Here is a 21,326-nt window from a genome sequence, read left to right as displayed (position 1 = left end):
TTCACACAGTCATTTCAAGTGTCCTCTTGCTTGATTGGAACAAAAACTTACCAGCCACACCCACTGCATGGGTGCTGCATGGTTGGAATGAAAACCTGCAGCCACAGTGGCCCTTTCACGGATCAGTTTGAGACCCCTGGACTAGGCTAATGATTGAAATATTAGTTGTTGATATACATTGAATGGTGAGGAAAGCGGGTTTGTGTAGTGGCATTGTGGAGGGGGGTAACTCCAGGACACTGGAAGTCACCGTTAAGCCTTCTTCCGTTATGTCTAACTTAACGAAACATCGGTGAAGGGAGGTGCCCACTTGGAAACCCCAATGACATGCTGCATACTGCTGTTGTTTAGGCCAGGTTCCTGATGTCTTCATGTTGCTTGGTAGCTATGGTTAGCTGCTGAGTGGGCCATACAAGCCAGCAGTGTTTGGATAGCTTATGTTTCACAATGTTTTAATTATCCTCTGCTGCTCTGTGGGCTTACAAACCAGCAGCATTTACTTAGTTCATGTAGATTGTAGGTTAATCATCATGTAACATGAGCGTGGGTTTTGTAGGGTTTCTTAGTTGAACAGGGCCTCTAAATGTGTTTTGCCTGGGATCTTGGCACAAGGGATTGTAACATCTTATCCTGTGTATTACTGAATGAATTGATTCCTGTGTTCATGTTTTGAGTTTCGTTCATGTTTCATGTTTCGTAGTTTCCTGTTTTATTTTGTTGAATTCTTGGTTTCCTGTCTTGTGTCCCTTCCTGTATCTTCCCGTCTTTGTGATTGTCTTCCCCGTCTTGATTGGTGTCACCTGTTTCTCGTCACCTTACTGTCCTGTGATTTCCCACCTTGGTAATTGTCTGCCCCACCCTGATTGTTTTCACCTGTGTCTCGTCTGCCCTTGTGTGTATATATATAGTCCTGCTTTTCCCTTTGTCCTCTGTCGTGTCGTACTGTTTTCTACCCTTTCTCTGTGTTCCCAGTGTTTTTGATTTCTAGTCTTGTGATGTTACGTTTTTGTCTTTTTGAAAATTTAATTTAATTATTGTTTTTGGTTCTCCTGCCGTCTCAGCAGCGCTTTGTGTTTCCTTTTGTAATTAAATTTAGTTTCTGCCTACTCCTGCCTCATTGTATAGCAACCAGCATTTGAGTCCAGAGTGTCATCTGTCACACACAGATGAGGAGTTGTAAAGACTGATGGCTTGGGGCAGGAAAGATTTCCTGTAGCGCTCTTTGAGACAACGAAGTTGTCTGAGCCTTCTGGAGAAGGTGCTCTGTTGTCTGTCTATTGTGTGGTGGAGAGGGTGGTCAGGGTTATCCATGATTGATAACAGTTTGTTCAGAGTCCTCCTCTCCACCACCGATTCAAAAGTGTCCTGTCTGCAGCCAATAATATTGCCAGCCTTCCTGATCAGTTTGTTCAGTCTGTTGGTGTCACTGGCTGTGATGCTGTTCCCCCAGCAGACCACAGCAGAGAAAAGTGTGCTGGCCACAACAGACTGGTAGAAAATCTCCAGCATCTTGCTGCACACATTGAAGGACTTCAGTTTCCTTAGGAAGTAGAGTCTGCTGCAGCCCTTCTTGTACACAGCTGTACTGTTGGTCCTCCAGTTCAGTCTGTTGGTCCTCCAGTTCAGTCTGTTGTCGATGGTCACTCCCAGGTATTTGTAATCCTCCACCGTCTCCACATCCCTACCCAGGATGCTGAGGGGCAGAGGAGCTGTTCCCTTCATCCTGAAGTCGATCACCATCACTTTGGTCTTGTCCACGTTAAGCAGCAGGTGATTCCTTCCAGCCCACCCCACAAATCCGTCCACCAGCCTCCTATACTCCTCCTCATCCCGTCCACCGCTTATACACCCTACAACTGCAGAGTCATCAGAAAATTTCTGTATATGACATGACTCTGAGTTGTGCTGGAAGTCAGTGGTGCATAAGGTGAACAGGAACGGAGAAAGTACAGTGCCCTGTGGGGCTCCCACACCACTAACCACCACATCAGACAGGACATGACCGAGACGCACGAACTGTGGCCTGTCTGTCAGGTAGTCAGTGATCCAGGAGACAGTGGATGCACCAACACCCATCGACTGCAGCTTATCACCCAGCAACAAAGGCTGGATGGTGTTGAAGGCACTGGAGAAATCAAAGAATGTGATTCTCACTGAGCCTCCACCACCATCCAGGTGTGAGTGAGCTCGTTGCAGAAGATAGATGACAGCGTCATCCACCCCCAGACACGGCTGGTAGGCAAACTGTAGGGGGTCTAAAGATGATGTCACCTGTGGCTTTAGGTGGGCCAACACCAACCTCTCCAGCACCTTCATCACATGGGATGTAAGGGCAACTGGACGGAAATCACTGAGGCCAGATGGAGATGACTTCTTAGGCACAGGAACCAGGCAGGAGGTCTTCCAGAGAAGCGGCACCCTCTCCAGGCTGAGGCTCAGGTTGAAGAGCCGTTGGAGAACAACAGACATCTGGCTGGCACAGGTCCTCAATATCCTGGGGCTGATGCCATCAGGGCCTGCCGCCTTGCGTTGGTTCAGTCTCTCCAGCTGACTCCTCACCTGGCCGGTCGTCACAGTCAATGTAGTACATGCAGGAAAACTGAGGTTTGGTCTGAAGTTCTGGCTGATCATGAATGTTGAGACACATTTTAGTGGCAGGTGTGAACACAGGTATTTAAAGCTGGACACTTGAGATCAGGTTGCCTAGGACGGATTCTAATGCAAGGTCTGAACAGGGACTATGTCTCCTAGGATTACATGGATGCACGAAACATGGTGATTCTTTGGGGGACTGTTCAAACTACATGTCTGTAAAACATTTGGTTTATTGGAGCGTTTCTTATTAAACTGCTATAAGCAAAAGATCACATTAGTCTATTAAAACTTTTATTTTTATTTTACTGCTGTAAGTGTGGATCCAGACAGATTCAGAAAGAAGCAGCAGTAAAGTATTATTGATTTATTTCTAGTTGTAAAGAAAGGTGTTCACGCTGAAATAAAATCAAACTCACTGTCGTCAACATGAACTCCCTGCTAACAATTAGTGCAATTTAAATAAAATAGTTAAAGCTGCTGGAGGAGCTATAGACGAGTAAAAGCCAAAGAAAATGTCAACAGCAAGTCCTTTTATTTGATTTGATCTTTACTCCATTCATGTTCATTCATTCACTCCACTACGTCCCTGTCAGCAGGATGAAGGCGCCCTCTTGTGTTGAGCATCAGTTTTTAGGTTTCACTTGTTGACCTGACGTGTAAAACCTCCACTGAGCCTTCAGCATCTTAAACAGCATCAGTAAAGAGACATTGAAACATCTGTAACATGACACTGTGTCACTTTGTCCACAGGAGCCTCAGCCTGTAACACTGATGATGCATTCAGGTAACACAGGAAAGATGGGAGAAAAGAATTTACAAGTTACAGACATCCTAAATGTCCTAAAACACTCAAGTAACTTTACCTGTGATGGTTCCATGGATGAAACACAAACTTGAATGAGTTCTTTAAAAACTTCTTTATTGACTGATTATAGAAAAGAATCTGACAAAATCAACACAATCATTCAGTTTAACCAAGAAAATAATGATCTCCTCAATAATGATTTATTTGTACATGAATTTAAACAACATTTGATCTGACAAACAAATAAATGTGAATATATTTTAACAGTGTGATCAACAACATATTAGTGATGAAGGCAAGTGTGGACCCACACATATATAGTCTGAAAAACTAATAAATGTAATCATAGATTTGTTTCTGTACAAAGTGATCAACGACATATCACAATCAACTTGTTCAATCCAGGAAAAGAATGAACAATCATCATGATAATTAAAATGTTAATAAACCACATAGTACCTCATGTATATGTAGATATGAATATATAGTCTGAAAAACTAATAGATGTAAATGTAATCATAGATTTATTTCTGTACAAAGTGTTCAACAACATATCAGTGATAAAGGAAGGTCTGCTGATTCCTCTGCTATGAAGTGGAAGAGAAGCAACAAGACACAAATACATCAATACAAATATTCAGCAGATATTTAGAGCTCAGAGAAGTTTACATTGTGATAGAAATAAAAGTCATCATGAGCAGTGATATCCTCCATGGCTAAACAGACACAGGAAAGAGCTCCATCTGAAGAAAGTGATGAAACATCAAGAGAACAACTATTAAACATGTCAAGGTAGCAGCCATAATGTTTGACTGACAGCTGATCTCTGTGCAGAAACACCACAACAATGAACTCTCAGCAACAAACATGGAGAGAAAACAAGTTGATGAAGAGAAACACAGAATTTAACTCTCTGCTCCTGAAGTTACCTCTGTCTACTTCACTTTAATCAACTCAGCACTTGATGATAAACCAATACAAAGTCCAGCATAGAGCGGCTGAGTGAATGTGGTCTGGACTCTGTGGAGGAGAGTCATGGTTTTAGAGACGCTGTAGAAGGACAGAATACCTGCTCCTTGATCCAGGTACACTCCTACTCTGGAGGAACGAGGACCTGAGACAGGAGTTTTGATGTTGTTGTTCACAAATGTAGAACTGAAACAATCTAATGTCCAAGATTTGTCATTGTGTCCAAATCTACTTTCATCCCCTACTCTGCTGATATTCTTGTATGTGACTGCTACATCAGCTCCTATTCCTCTCCACTCCACCTCCCAATAACAACGTCCAGTCAGACTCTCTCTACTCAGGACCTGAGAATAAGGACTGAATCTGTCTGGATTATCAGGATAAGACTGATGTTGAAACACTGATGTCACTTTCCTGTTCCTCTCAGACAGTACCAGTTGTCTGTGTGCTGTGTTTGGATCCAGTGTGATTTCACATGAATACTTTAAGAATTCATCTCTGGTCTTTGGCTCTGGTTGTGGCAGTAAAACATCCACTTCAGTCACTGTCAGTGAGATGTTTGTCCTTGTCTCTCTCAGAATGTCCTGTAGTATATTTCTGAGCTCTGTTACAGCTGCTTTCATGTCCTCAAAGTTCCTCAGAGGACGGATATTGATGCTGGATGAGTGTGTAGATTGACTGAGTGGTGACAGTGAGGGGTAGTTGTGTAGAAACTGGTTGTGATCCTCTGTGTCTGAGAGCTGCTTCAGCTCAACGTCTTCCCTCTTCAGCTCAGTGATCTCCTGCTCCAGCTTCTCCTGAACCTCTTTGACTCGACTCTCTTCAGTTTCCTGCTGGGATCTGACCTGCTGCTCCACATCAGAGCTTCTTTCCTGGATGAGACAGATCATCTCAGTGAAGATCTCCTGACTGTCCTTCACTGTTTTATCAGCAGAGTGAGCGATGGCCTTCAGCTCCTGATGAAGCAGCTTCACATCTTTCTCTTTGTCCTGGATCATCTGCTGGATGTTTTGTCGTCTCACCTCCACCTTTCTCTGTCTCTCAGTCCTTTCTGCTGCAGCTGAGACTGTGTCGTGGCCTTTATGTTCAATCACAGAGCAAAGATGACAGATTCTCTGCTGATCAGTACGACAGAACATCTTCATCACCTCACCATGACGAGAGCAGATGTTCTTCTGGAGCTTCTTGGAGGGATCCACCAGCTTGTGTTGTTTAAATGTAGGTGACTTATAGTGAGGCTGAAGGTGTTTCTCACAGTAAGATGCCAGACAGAATAAACAGGACTTGAAGGCTTTCAGTTTTCTTCCAGTGCAGACATCACAGGCCACATCTTCAGGTCCAGCATAGCAGTGATCAGCAGGAGCAGCTTGGAGTCCAGTCTTCTTCAGCTGCTCCACTAAAACTGCTAACATGGTGTTTTTCACCAGGACAGGCCTCGTTGTGAAGAATTGTCTGCAGTCAGGACATCTGTAGATTTTCTTCTTGTCCTCTTCATTAAAGTGTCTTTTAATACAGTTCATGCAGTAGCTGTGTCCACAGGGAATAGTCACCGGATCCTTCAGTAGATCCAGACAGATGGAACAGCTGATTGTTTCTCGATGCAGCTCGACTCCTTTGTGAGCCATGTCTGCTCTCAGTGTCAGTGACTCAGTGAATTTCTCTTTCTCAGCTAAACTAGTTTAAGCTTGTGTAGTCAAACATCAAGTTTTTCAAGTCTTCACTTGTTACACGTCACCACATGTTGATCACACCCATCATCAACTTGGAGATCTGAAGGAGAGACGACATAGAAATATATGGACAGAGTGGATGAAGAGGAATGAGGTTTATCAGGTTGGATTTATTCCAAGACAACAAGCAACACTGAATTAAAGTTTTTTTTCCTTATTGACAATGAAGTCTAATGCTATAATGTTATAGTTCAAACGAGGATCCAAATGTAAGAAACAAATAAACTATTGAAGGATGAGTAACTAAAAAGTCAGCATTAATAACACTTACTGGAAGTGAGAAACAGAAGGCTCCACTGTGTTTACGCAGGTCAGTCCAAGAATTAGTCCAACAAAAGATAATCAATCTGAAGAAAACATTCACCAGAAGAATCCAAAAAACTAAAAGAACAAAAAAACAGACAAAAAAAGGAGACACTGGGAGATTTACAGAAATTTTGGAAACAGACGAATAACAGGAAGGAAAACAGGTGGTGAAACAAACTGGCAAAGACAAAGGAAGAGACAAGACGATATATACTCAAAGGCTGATGAGCAGGAAATAAAACTGACTGAAACACACAGAGACAACACATTACAAAATAAAACAGGAAGACAAACTCAAGGCCAAAAACTATGAAGCCTGAGTTATACACCTCAACTAAATTGTTGGTATCCTTGAGTTAAAGAAAGAAAACCCCACAGTGTTCATTTAAGTAACTTCAAACTGAAAAAGTAATAATAGAAAAAACATATCGAAAATAATAAAGACAATGATTTGGAATTGTCTTTCCTCAGAATAATTAAATGAAACTAATGAAACTGTGGGCAAAAATGATAGTAAACCTATAAAATGACCATAAGGACACATTAAACTAAGGTGCGTCCTGTAATTACCATCACTGGTGTCTTCAAACTTGTAATCAGTCAGTCTGCATATTTAATAGGATAAAAGAGGTCACTGTGCTGTTTGGTATCGTCTTGAACATGGACAAAAGCTAAGGAGGGAGGTGTCTCAGGAGATTAGAGAGAAAAGTTATGGACAAGCATGTTAAAGATAAAGGCCACAATACCATCTCCAAGCAGCTTGATGATCCTGTGACTACAGTTGTACATATTATTCAGAAGTTTGAGGTCCACAGGACTGTAGCCAACCTCCCTGGACGTGGCCACAGGAGGAAAACCGATGACAAACTGGAGAGAAGGATAATCCGAATGGTAACCAAAGAGACCAGAACAACTTCCAAAGAGATCAGGGGTGAACTCCAAGGTCAAGGTACATCAGTGTCAGATGGCACCATGCGTCGCTGTTTGAGCCAAAGTGGACTTAATGGAAGACGACCGAGGAGGATTCCATTGTTGAGTTGGAAGTTGCCAAAATGCATATTGACAAGTCACAAAGCTTCCGGGAAAATGTCCTTTGGACAGATGAGACAAAACTGGAGCTTCTTGGCAAGGCACATGAGTGCTGTGTTCACAGATGCAAACATGAAGCATACAAAGAAAAGAACACTGTACCTACTGTGAAACATGAAGGCTAAGTTATGTTCTGGGGCTGCTTTGCATCTGACACAGGGGGTTTGAATCCGTGAAGGGAACAATGAAATTTAAAGATGATCAAGGCATTCTGGAGCATTCTGTTCTGCCCAGTGTCAGAAAGCTTGGTCTAAGTCGTAGGTGATGGATCATCAAACTGGATAATAATCCAAAACAAACAGCTAAAAACACCCAAGAATGGCTAAGAACAAAACATTGGACTACTCTGAAGTGGCCTTTCATGAGCCTGAAGACCTCCTACAAACCTGTGACAGCAGGAGCAGTTTACTCACAGGGAGTGGGCCAAAATACCTGTCAACAGGTCCAGAAGTCTCACTGAGAGTTACAGAAATCACTTGATTGCAGTGATTGCCTTAAAAGTTTATGCAACACTATATTAAATTAATTAATTATCAGAAAGTGGCTTGGTGTCCCACGCTGCTTAAGTGACACAGCCTTGTATGGGAAAGGCATTCTGGAGCTCCCAGTTACCAGCTTAACAGAGGAGTTTAAGTGTGCCAAAGTTAGACTGGAAATGACTCTTACTCAGTCAAAGGATCCAGTGGTTAGGAGTGTAGCGCCTACTATTAAGACAGGGAGGAAGTGGAAGGCAAAAGAGGCAGTACAGCAAGCACAGGCAGCTCTTAAACATAGAGATATCATAGGTCATGTACAGCAAGGGCGTGGAGGCCTAGGGCTGTGTGCAGGGAAACCTCTGTGGAGCAAGGCATCAGCAGTGGAAAGGAGAAAGATGGTAGTGGAAGAAGTACAGAAGCAGGAGGAAGCAGTTAGATGCTCGAAGGCAGTGTCGCAGGCTAAGCAGGGTCAGTGGGTGAACTGGGAGAGTGTGGAGAAAAGGAAGTTGAAGTGGAGAGAGCTTTGGAGCATGGAGGCTAGCAGAATTAGATTTATGTTAGGGGCTACTTATGATGTGCTGCCAACTCCCCAGAACCTAAACCAATGGGTAGGTGAGGATAATGCCTGTCCACTGTGCACTTGTGTCTGCACGCTTAGACATATTCTGACAGGTTGTAAGGTTAGTCTTTCCCAAGGACGTTATACCTGGCGTCACAACCAGGTACTGAAATGTTTAGCAGCTGCAATTGAGGAAAAACGGGTGAATTTAAATTCCATGGCCGTTAACAGAGAGAATAGATGTATTAAGTTTGTACGGGAGGGAGAAAAGGCTAGACCAGCAGGCATCAGGCATAACACGGGACAGCTAAGAGTAGGAGGAGCCTGGCAGATGAGAGCGGATTTAAATGGACAACTGGTTATTCCAGCTGAGATAGTTAGCACTCGACTACGGCCAGATCTGCTGTTGTGGTCTGAGCCAGAGAAAGTAGTTTATTTCATAGAGCTGACTGTCCCGTGGGAAGATAGAGTTGAGGAGGCTAATGAGCGAAAAAGAGCTAAGTATGCAGAGTTAGCAGCAGATGCAGAGCAGAATGGATGGAAGGCTTATGTCCGCCCGGTAGAAGTGGGTTGCCGTGGATTTGTGGCAAAGTCGGTGATTGCTCTGCTGAGCGAGCTGGGCATACGGGGAAGGAGCCAGAGGACTGCGGTTAGCAACATGTCCCGGGCAGCAGAGAGAGCGAGCGACTGGTTATGGGTGCGCAGAAAGCATGCTAGTTGGGGAACTAGCTAAGGTAAGGAAGGCCGCATGTAGGCCTCGATTTGTTTATTACGCGATTTGTTTGTTACGTGTTTTCGGCCCGCAGCAACGGGGCGAATCACGGTAGATTTGCTTGTTTGTTACGTGGTTCAGTCCGCATCAACGGGGCGAATCACGGTAGATTTGTTTGTCTGTTACGTGTTTCAGTCCGCATCAACGGGGCGAATCACGGTAGATTTGTTTGTTTGGCTCGTGGTTCAGTCCGCATCAACGGGGCGAATCACGGTAGATTTGTTTGTTTGGCTCGTGGTTCAGTCCGCATCAACGGGGCGAATCACGGTAGATTTGTTTTTGTTACGTGTTTCAGTCCGCATCAACGGGGCGAATCACGGTAGATTTGTTTGTTTGTTTCGTGGTTCAGTCCGCATCAACGGGGCGAATCATGGTAGATTTGTTTGTTTGGCTCGTGGTTCAGTCCGCATCAACGGGGCGAATCATGGTAGATTTGTTTTTGTTACGTGGTTATTAGTTACTATATTAGCTGTTGATAGACATCGAATGGTGAGGGAAACAGGGTTGTGCAGTGGCGGTGTGGAGGGGGGTGACTCCAGGACGCTGGAAATCACTGTTAAGCCTTCTCGAGGTGTCGTGGGCCTAACTTAACGAAACATCGGTGAAGGGAGGTGCCCACTTGAAAACCCCAATGACATGCTGCATACTGCTGTTGTCTTCTTGTTACGTGGTAGCTATGGTTAGCTGCTGAGCGGGCCATACAAGCCAGCAGCGTTTAGTTAATGTTTTACAATGTCTGAACTATGCTGCTCAATGGGCTTACAAGCCAGCAGCTTTTACTTAGTTTATGTAGATTATAGGTTAATTGTCATATTATATGACCATAGGTTAGGTAGGGTCTCTTAGCTGAACAGGGCCTCTAAATGTGTTTTGCCTGGGATTTTGGCACAAGGGATTATAACATCTTATCCTGTGTATTACTGAATGCTATATCTAGCCTAGGCTAGTGACTGTTGCGAATAGTGCAGCTGACAACTAGGGAAAGACCTAGTGACAGCATGGAAAGACAGCTGACAGGAGGGAATAGTCCCCACCGGGGCTACAGTGGGTTAGCAGCTCATTGTGGCAGTAGCCCAGGCTTTAATAAGCCATGGGCTACACCCTAACTTGCTACAAAGACGACTAATGATAAAATACCCCTAGAGTCAGCGAGAGCAGGGGCGGAAGATGACTCAGTTTGGACTGACACGGCTTTTGACCCAGGAATGAATTTGACACCGAGTAGGCAAGGCACGTTAATGGAAGCTACTAGTTCAGATGGAGATGGAAAGAAGCAGCAGGTTTGTGTGTGTGGCTGGCAAAAGATAACAACAGTAAAGGGCCTCAGAATCCACCAAGGGAGGAAAAAGTGCTTGGCAGAGGGAACACAGGGACCCCGCATTGATAGCTACTTCTTAAGAAGTGCATTAAGTCAGTCGGTTGAAGTCCAGCGACAGGAGTTAACCCACAGTTCGCAGGACATCAGCACCCCTAATGTTGAGGCAGGTACAAGCACTGAGGCAGACAGAGAGGCCAGCCAGCCAAAAAGGGAGAAAATTAGCGGTCAGAAAGCAAGGATCAAATGGCCAGGTGCATCAGATATTAGGCAGTGGGAGGACATCAATAGTGATTTGGTTAGTGTACTAGGTAGACTTAAAGGGACGGCAGAGAGTAAGTTGGAGAAAATGGGAGATATTATTTATGGTTATGGTAAGGAAAGATTTGGTGTGGTTGAGAAACAGAAGAAACAAGAGGGACAGGTGGTTAGATCGAGGCGTCAGCAAGAGATCGATAGGCTCGTACAGGAGAGGAGACTCCTTAAGAAGCAGTGGAGGAAAGCTACAGCTGAAGAGAAGGAAGGTATTGATTGTTTACAGGCAGATGTTAGGAAGCGATTGGCAGCGTTAAGAAGGGCGGAGAACATTAGGAAAAATAGGAAAAGGAAAGAGCGAGCTAGATTAGCATTTTATAAGGACCCATTTAGGTTTGTGAAGTCACTATTTAGTAAGGAAAAGAATGGTAGCTTCACGGTACCAAAAGAGAGGCTTGAGGAGTACTTGGAGGAGGTGCATAAAGATACGGACAGGTTTAGAAAGTTGGCACTACCCTCTGATATTCCACCTATTGGTGAAATAGTTAGCCAGTGTGATGACAGCCCACTAAGGTGGAAAGAGGTTCAAGAAGTGGTACGACGTGCAAGAGCCTCTTCAGCCCCGGGACCTAATGGGGTCCCCTACCGGCTGTATAAGAGTGCGCCAGATGTGCTGAGGTTCCTGTGGAAATTGATGAAAGTAGTATGGAAGAAACAGGTTATTCCCAAGGCATGGCGCAGGGCAGGGGGGATTTTTATTCCCAAAGAGAGGGACTCATTGGAAATAAGCCAGTTTAGACCAATTAGTCTGCTTAATGTTGAGGGGAAGATTTTCTTCAGTGTTGTGGCACAGAGGTTGTCTAGTTACTTGGTTAAAAACAGACTAGTTGATACGTCGGTGCAAAAGGCTGGGATCCCAGGCTTCTCTGGATGCTTAGAGCACACCAGCATGATTTGGCACCAAATTCAGTTAGCAAAGCAAGAGAAGAGAGACCTGCATGTTGTATTCTTAGACCTGGCTAATGCTTTTGGGTCAGTGCCGCATAGTTTGTTATGGGAAGCATTTGACTTCTTTAGAGTTCCAGGCAGTATAAAAAACTTAGTCAAAGCCTACTTTTTAGACATTCAACTCTGCTTTACCACAGCAGAGTACTCTACAGCATGGCAGCAGCTGGAGGTAGGCATCATGGCAGGGTGTACAATCTCTCCACTAGCCTTTACAATGGCAATGGAGGTTATTATTAGGGCTTCCAAATGGGTGGTAGGTGGAGAAAGGCTGCAAGGAGGGCTTCGCCTCCCCCCAATCAGGGCCTACATGGACGACATGACGACAGCAACGTCAACCGCTCCTTGTACCAGAAGATTGCTGGATAAGCTAAATAGCAACCTGCAGTGGGCTAGGATGAAAGTGAAGCCTATTAAATCTAGGAGTATTTCTATTGTTAAAGGAAAGGTAGTAGATAAGAAGTTTGTTATAAATGATGAGGTAGTTCCCACAGTGCTGGAAAAGCCAGTGAAGAGCTTGGGAAGATGGTATGATGCAAGTCTTAGTGATAAGGCGCAGTTTGAAGGGTTGAGGCAGGAAATGATTCAAGGCATTTCAAGCATAGACCGGTCAGGGCTACCAGGGAAGTTAAAATTGTGGTGCTGGCAATTTGGTTTACTGCCTCGGCTAATGTGGCCGCTGACGGTGTATGAGGTTGCCCTTTCAAAGGTAGAAAAGTTAGAAAGAATGATTAATTCATTTATCAGAAAGTGGCTTGGTGTCCCACGCTGCTTAAGTGACACAGCCTTGTATGGGAAAGGCATTCTGGAGCTCCCAGTTACCAGCTTAACAGAGGAGTTTAAGTGTGCCAAAGTTAGACTGGAAATGACTCTTACTCAGTCAAAGGATCCAGTGGTTAGGAGTGTAGCGCCTACTATTAAGACAGGGAGGAAGTGGAAGGCAAGAGGCAGTACAGCAAGCACAGGCAGCTCTTAAACATAGAGATATCATAGGTCATGTACAGCAAGGGCGTGGAGGCCTAGGGCTGTGTGCAGGGAAACCTCTGTGGAGCAAGGCATCAGCAGTGGAAAGGAGAAAGATGGTAGTGGAAGAAGTACAGAAGCAGGAGGAAGCAGTTAGATGCTCGAAGGCAGTGTCGCAGGCTAAGCAGGGTCAGTGGGTGAACTGGGAGAGTGTGGAGAAAAGGAAGTTGAAGTGGAGAGAGCTTTGGAGCATGGAGGCTAGCAGAATTAGATTTATGTTAGGGGCTACTTATGATGTGCTGCCAACTCCCCAGAACCTAAACCAATGGGTAGGTGAGGATAATGCCTGTCCACTGTGCACTTGTGTCTGCACGCTTAGACATATTCTGACAGGTTGTAAGGTTAGTCTTTCCCAAGGACGTTATACCTGGCGTCACAACCAGGTACTGAAATGTTTAGCAGCTGCAATTGAGGAAAAACGGGTGAATTTAAATTCCATGGCCGTTAACAGAGAGAATAGATGTATTAAGTTTGTACGGGAGGGAGAAAAGGCTAGACCAGCAGGCATCAGGCATAACACGGGACAGCTAAGAGTAGGAGGAGCCTGGCAGATGAGAGCGGATTTAAATGGACAACTGGTTATTCCAGCTGAGATAGTTAGCACTCGACTACGGCCAGATCTGCTGTTGTGGTCTGAGCCAGAGAAAGTAGTTTATTTCATAGAGCTGACTGTCCCGTGGGAAGATAGAGTTGAGGAGGCTAATGAGCGAAAAAGAGCTAAGTATGCAGAGTTAGCAGCAGATGCAGAGCAGAATGGATGGAAGGCTTATGTCCGCCCGGTAGAAGTGGGTTGCCGTGGATTTGTGGCAAAGTCGGTGATTGCTCTGCTGAGCGAGCTGGGCATACGGGGAAGGAGCCAGAGGACTGCGGTTAGCAACATGTCCCGGGCAGCAGAGAGAGCGAGCGACTGGTTATGGGTGCGCAGAAAGCATGCTAGCTGGGGAACTAGCTAAGGTAAGGAAGGCCGCATGTAGGCCTCAATTTGTTTATTACGCGATTTGTTTGTTACGTGTTTTCGGCCCGCAGCAACGGGGCGAATCACGGTAGATTTGCTTGTTTGTTACGTGGTTCAGTCCGCATCAACGGGGCGAATCACGGTAGATTTGTTTGTTTGGCTCGTGGTTCAGTCCGCATCAACGGGGCGAATCACGGTAGATTTGTTTTTGTTACGTGTTTCAGTCCGCATCAACGGGGCGAATCACGGTAGATTTGTTTGTTTGTTTCGTGGTTCAGTCCGCATCAACGGGGCGAATCATGGTAGATTTGTTTGTTTGGCTCGTGGTTCAGTCCGCATCAACGGGGCGAATCATGGTAGATTTGTTTTTGTTACGTGGTTATTAGTTACTATATTAGCTGTTGATAGACATCGAATGGTGAGGGAAACAGGGTTGTGCAGTGGCGGTGTGGAGGGGGGTGACTCCAGGACGCTGGAAATCACTGTTAAGCCTTCTCGAGGTGTCGTGGGCCTAACTTAACGAAACATCGGTGAAGGGAGGTGCCCACTTGAAAACCCCAATGACATGCTGCATTGTCTTCTTGTTACGTGGTAGCTATGGTTAGCTGCTGAGCGGGCCATACAAGCCAGCAGCGTTTAGTTAATGTTTTACAATGTCTGAACTATGCTGCTCAATGGGCTTACAAGCCAGCAGCTTTTACTTAGTTTATGTAGATTATAGGTTAATTGTCATATTATATGACCATAGGTTAGGTAGGGTCTCTTAGCTGAACAGGGCCTCTAAATGTGTTTTGCCTGGGATTTTGGCACAAGGGATTATAACATCTTATCCTGTGTATTACTGAAAGGGTACCATAACTTCTGTCCAGACCAGTTTCATTAGTTCGATGTTTTAAATGATTCAAAATCAGTGTCTGATTTCATTATTTAATTTTCAAATTTTTCTTTTGTCTGTTTTAAGTCGGTGGTAAAAGTCTAAGTATGGTATTCCAGACATCCTGAGCAACGCATTTTCGGCCCTCACAAGGAATCCAAAGATTTCCCTTTTGGCTAAACTTCCTCTTCGCCATGACGATCGGATACAGCGCCTGCATTACTGCTGCCATTTCATCTAAACACCTGCTCCATTTTCCCGTCACTTGTGAACAAGACCCCAAGATGTTTGAATGCCTTCTCTAGGGCCAGAGACTCACCCCCAGCTTGGAGACAACAATCCACTGTTTCTCCTACAGATCACTGTGGTCTGAGAATTGGAGGTGCTGATTTTCATAACCAGCCAATTCACTCTCTGCAAACCATCCCAGTGTGTTCTGATGAAGCCAACAGAACCACATCATCTGGAAAAAGAGACCAGAGATACAGTTTGGACTGATACTGGACACACTTGTCTCCCTGCTGCGCCTTGTCTGTGAATGTGGTAAACTGTGCCAGAGACCAGTGCTAGCCTTGGTGGAATCCAATCCAACTGTGGAAAGTTGGGAAAAGCTCTCTTTTTGCTTACACAAGGACCAGATGGCTCCCAGCAATGGGTTGTACATACCAACACAGTCTCACACCTTGTCGTCACATGCTGCCGATTGGTCATTTAGCCCTGACGTCCTAAGCCGACCTCTAGGGGGCCCCCTCTTCATCGCTTGACGCCGTAGAGGGTCATCCGATAGATTTGAATGCAAATCCCTCATCTTTGTATTTTGACGGAAAGGGGGTTAGCCATCCAGCGGTTTGCCTGCGCTGGAAATATGTTTTTTGGCGATTGATTTTGTGTTACAAATGTGTATTTTGCAGTAGCCTACCGTGCGGCGCATATGCTGAACAATCATTGGTGCGGTGAACATTTTCGTGGGGCAGAAACCCTTGTCTTCGCTACCACGACTTTTTTTTTTTTTTTTAAAGTATACATTAAAATGACATAATTACTGGAGTTACAGGACTGCATATTTGCTGTAGGCTTAAAACATGCCTTAATTTAGGAGGGATATTTTGTCAATAGTATTTCAATTTACAGTGGCTATAGTTAGTGTGCCTACTTTTTCTTTACCTTTTTTTTTTTTTTTAACTTGTCTCTACGATCTCATTTTCAACCTGCAACGCATAGCAACTGTTGCTATGGGTAAACAAAACCAGCAGACTCTGCCCTAGAATTCTGTATTCTGTCTGGTCCAGTTTGCATTAGATAAGTGAGCAAACTGGACCAGACAGAAATGTTGATAGTTGTAAAGAAAGGTGTTCACGCTGAAATAAAATTAAACTCACTGTAGTCAACATGAACTCCCTGCAACAATCAGTGCAATTTAAATAAAATAGTTAAAGCTTCTGGAGGAGCTACAGACGAGTAAAAGCCAAAGAAAATGTTAACAGCAAGTCCTTTTATTTGATTTGATCTTTACTCCATTCATGTTCATTCATTCACTCCACTACGTCCCTGTCAGCAGGATGAAGGCGCCCTCTTGTGTTCAGCATCAGTTTTCAGGTTTCACTTGTTGACCTGACATGTAAAACCTCCACTGAGCCTTCAGCAGCTTAAACAGCATCAGTAAAGAGACACTGAAACATCTGTAATATCACACTGTGTCACTTTGTCCACAGGAGCCTCAGCCTGTAACACTGATGCTGCATTCAGGTAACACAGGAACGATGGGAGAAAAGAATTTACAAGTTACAAACATCCTAAATGTCCTGAAGCACTCAAGTAACTTTACCTGTGATGGTTCCATGGATGAAACACAAACTTGAATAAGTTCTTTAAAAATTTCTTTATTGACTGATTATAGAAAAGAATCTGACAAAATCAACACAATCATTCAGTTTAACCAAGAAAATAATGAATAATCTCCTCAATAATGATTTATTTGTACATGAATTTAGACAACATTTGATATGATAAACAAATAAATGTGAATATATTTTAACAGTGTGATCAACAACATATTAGTGATGAAGGCAAGTGTGGACCCACACATATATAGTCTGAAAAACTAATAAATGTAATCATAGATTTGTTTCTGTACAAAGTGATCAACGACATATCACAATCAACACAATCAACTTGTTCAATCCAGGAAAAGAATGAACAATCATCATGATAATTAAAATGTTAATAAACCACATAGTACCTCATGTATATGTAGATATGAATATATAGTCTGAAAAACTAATAGATGTAAATGTAATTGTAACCCAGAGGTAACTACAGTTACTGTTGTTGTAATGTTGTAATGTCTGCAGGTCTGTTTTGAATGCATTGCCCTTTAAGCACCGCATCACGGCAGTTTTACGACTGCCAGCTGTTTTTTTACGCCCCCTAGTGTGTATCGCGGGCTCAGAGAGGGATTTACTGTAGCTGCAGCAGAGCACGTTACTTCCATGCCTCCACAAGTATATTACTGTGGTGTTTCCATTACTAGGTGAGCATTAACACTTAAGGTGTAATGTTATTAGTGTTGTTATGATGTGTTGTATGTATGAAGGTTGAGTTACGACCGAATTGAGATTGAGAATTGAAATTATTGATTTGTTTACGTCGAGTAATGCTAAGTGCCTGCTAACTACTTTTAAGTTAAGCAAAATGCTAACTCGAGCCGTGTTGTAAAGCAGAGTGTCATATTATTCTGTACATTATTATTTTCTTTCTGCTGTAATAGTTTACAATGTGTGTAAGTTGTTATGAGTGTGTATCGCGGGCTCAGAGAGGGATTTACTGTAGCTGCAGCAGAGCACGTTACTTCCATGCCTCCACAAGTATATTACTGTGGTGTTTCCATTACTAGTCCGGTGACGGTCGGCTTCGGAGAGAGAGACTGCCAAGGTGCCCCTGCGGCCGCAGAGGAGAACGTCTTCAGACCCCTTGACCATTCTTCAGGCAAACACACAGACATACAGCCCCAGTCCCTTCCCCTGCACATATTACACACTCACACATCCACATAAATAAAAGAGCGCTCTCTATTTTTTTTTTTGCTGGCCAGCCAATTTTTATTTTTTTTCCTGGACAATTGAAAGACTCTTTACACCTGAGTGGTGATTTTCTTTTCTTTTGTTTATGGAGTAAATAACTCCCTACCCTGAGAGACAATTAACTCAAGCAGAACTGTAAAGTGTTTTTTTTTTATTTCCTTTTCATGAGGGAGAGTTTAAGTTCATTTATTATATAGATACAACAGTGAATATTACATTTTGTCAATTTGAATATCACTGTCTTTTGGGATTATTACTACTCACAGTGGGTTCCGTATATTTTGAGTGTTCGAAAAGAAGTATGAGTGTGAGATACATTTCTATCCCAGAACTGTGAATAAATCCTGGGGATAGTAAACTGCTATCAGGACTCTGAGTAATTCTATTACAGTATTTGGTTACACCAATAGTAGTAGAAAAAAAAAAAATTGGCGCCCGAACAGGGACTAGAAGTGCATCCACCTCATCTTCAATTATTTTCTTTGCTTCAGTACTATCATTTGAGAATTTAGCAACAATGGAGCTTTGTGACAGGTATGGCTTTGACCCAGAGTTTTCTGTAATCATAAGGGGTGTTCCAGACAAGTTAGAAACAGAAACAGTAAAAAGGGCTTTTGCAACATTAGATGACGTTGTCAGAGTGCACCCTATTGGTAGTCTTCCAAACACTATCCTATGCCAGTTCAGTGAGTCTATAACTCCAATGCTACTGGACAATGAGCATGTAGTTGATGATTCGCATTGGGAGATTATCCAGATTGATGAGTTCACTCCACCCCAGCCAGATAGTGAGCCACTCAGAGATGGTCTAGTGCCCCTTGCCCGAGCTATTGGTGACATGACAGTTCATTTCAAAGAACAAGTAGATGAGCTAGCGTTTGTGTATAATGTCAGCCCCACTACCTTGAGTCAGGTAGCAGTGAATCAGATTTGTGGAAAAGTTGATCATCCTAAAGGGCCAGCAACATCAACCCCAGCAGCTGCACTCAAGGCACAGCCTTCCCACAGCCCAAGATTTGTAGTTTCCAGTGATGTTAATCATCCGTGCAGCAGTTAACAGACTCCTAATGACTCTCTTCTTATCAACCCTCTGCCAGCAGATGTCCAGAAAGTCATAGTAGAGCATATTGTGAAGCATGATTCACCCGTGCATCTTCCTCCTACAAGAGAGCTACGTCTTTTCTCCGGAAACTTCCCCAAACCCCCTTCTGAGGTAGACTACAGCGTGTGGCGGCTCCGTACTAAGCAGGTACTAAATGACTCCAGTGTCTCCGAGGTACAGCAGCGCCGCACATTGCTTGATAGTTTATTGGCCCCAGCTCTAACCGTGGCTCTCTCTATTGGAGCACAAGCCCCACCAAGTGCCTATCTCCAGGAGTTAGACAAGGCTTATGGCAATGTAACAGGAGGGGAGGAGTTGTATATTCAGTTCTTAGAAACCCATCAGAACAGTGGGGAGAGAGCATCTGACTATCTGCGCCGACTTCAAACTCTATTGCAGGAAGTTGTTGAAAGTAATGGAGTGACTAAACAAGATGCTGACTCTCAGCTATTGAAACAGTTTCTTAGGGGCTGCTGGGACGACTCTTTGATAACCACGTTGCACCTAAAAGAACCCCTGACTGGCCTTTCCAGGAGGACTCTCAGCTTCTCAGAGCTGCTATTCAGAATCAGAACTTATGAGAAAGAAAGTCAGCTAAAGGAAATGAGGAGAAAACGACACATGGGGGGAAACTCCACCAAAGTCCATACTAAGACACATTTAACTACTGCTGAGCCTGCACCTCCTAGTAACAATGTCCCCATAGTGTCAGACGTACATTCTACTATTAGGGAGCAACTTGAGGAGAGAATCAGGCAACTTGAGGCTGAGCTTAGGAAGAATACTCCTGCTCCAACTGACCCCCCACCCAGAAATGAAAAAGCTGGTCGGAGGTTTCTCCAAAGAGCTAAAAGCAGCACCCCAGCTCCCCCCGTCCCAACTGCTCCTGCTGAGACCCTCACAAAAGTTGGAAAATTTTGTTACAACTGTGGCGACGACTTCCATATGCTACCCCAATGCACTAATCCAACTAATGCTGTGTTAGTACAAAAGAAACTGTGTGAGAGGCATCAGACTAGACAAAATCCACGTCCACTAAGCTCACCACAAACAAGCCCCCAGCCGAACCTGCCTTTAAACAGGTAGGGGCTCCTGCTGTGGAACAAGCAGGAGCTCACTGTCCAACTAGTTCCTCTGTGTTGAGCCATTCCATGCATCCCCCAAATGGGACAGAGACTTTTAAGATTCCAAACGGGCTGGTGGGAGAGCCTTGTGACAGTGAAGCATGGCTGGATGGCGTCCAATGCAACTGCATTATTGACACGGGGTCACAAGTGACAATCATATCTCAGTCATTTTATTCCCATTATCTTACTCACAGACAGTTATTCTCTATCAAAGAGGCACTGGACATTGAGGGTGCAGCGGGACAAAAGGTCCCTTATGTGGGATATGTAGAAGTTGATGTGCAGTTCCCTAAAAATATGTGTGGCACAGACAAAAATTTTCACATTCTGGCTTTAGTGAGCCCAGATCAGTCATACAACACCAAGTATCCCCTTCTCGTTGGCACAAACATCCTACGCCCAATGAGGCAAGCCTGCATAAAGCAGGCTGGAACCAAATTCCAGGAAGTCCTGCCCATCCAGGCTAATTGGCAAATGGCATATTCAGAGTGCCATAAACTGATAGATTCTCAAACAACAGAAGCTAAGGTTATGCGTGTGACACTCAGCAGCAAAGTACCCGTACACCTCAAGCGCAGCAGGGTTTACACACTAAAAGGCATCTGTCACACTAAGCCTGGCCGTGGTGATTTCCAAGCTCTAGTGAGTGGTGCAGAGGAATTTCCCGCACCTGGAGGCCTGATTATTTATGATCAGATAGTTGATGTAAAATCAGAATCCCACAGTAGGTTCAAGCTTGCCGTCAAAAATGTTTCCCAACATGACATCATTTTGTATCCAAAAACAGTAATTGCTGAGTGCTCCGCCATTGAGTGGGCTGTGCCTGGTTTTCCCTCGGACCCGAGCATCCAGTCAGAAGTTTCACAGCAGCAGGTACAAGCTTTGCTGGTCTCTCATAATGAAAAAATCAGTTCTGTGGCCGACACCCTCCACCTTGATTTTGATGAAAGCCCCATATCCCCACAGTTAAAGGAGCACATAGAGGCTAGGATAAATAAAGAAGTCCCCAGTGCATTCTCAAGACATGATCTGGACGTTGGAAGTGTAGCAGGGGTCACTCATCGCATAGAGCTAGAGCCACATGTACCATTCAAAGAGCGAACCAGGCGTGTTTCACCTGCAGACTTCAATGATTTGAAAAGGCATCTTCAAGATCTCTTGGCTGTAGGCATCATAGAGGAATCACACAGTCCCTACGCCTCTCCAATTGTGCTTGTTCGGAAAAAAAATGGAGACTTGCGAATGGTGGTAGATTACCGCAGACTAAATAATTTGACTAAAAAAGATGC

General features: G+C 44.2%; 1 protein-coding gene across 1 annotated transcript; it reads right to left on the bottom strand.

Annotated features, from left to right (window-relative positions):
• Positions 1–3,952: 3,952 nt before the first annotated feature.
• Positions 3,953–6,283, bottom strand: LOC311489300 (tripartite motif-containing protein 16-like). The gene has a single exon (XM_084546323.1). It carries the CDS (start codon positions 5,992–5,994, stop codon positions 4,336–4,338), a length of 1,659 nt encoding a protein of 552 aa, XP_084402449.1. The 5' UTR covers positions 5,995–6,283; the 3' UTR covers positions 3,953–4,335.
• Between the last annotated feature and the right edge of the window lie 15,043 nt (positions 6,284–21,326).

This window comes from Chelon labrosus (assembly GCF_963514085.1).
Source record: "Chelon labrosus genome assembly, chromosome: 6".
NCBI lineage: Eukaryota > Metazoa > Chordata > Actinopteri > Mugiliformes > Mugilidae > Chelon > Chelon labrosus.
This window is presented reverse-complemented; position numbering and strand designations above follow the sequence as displayed.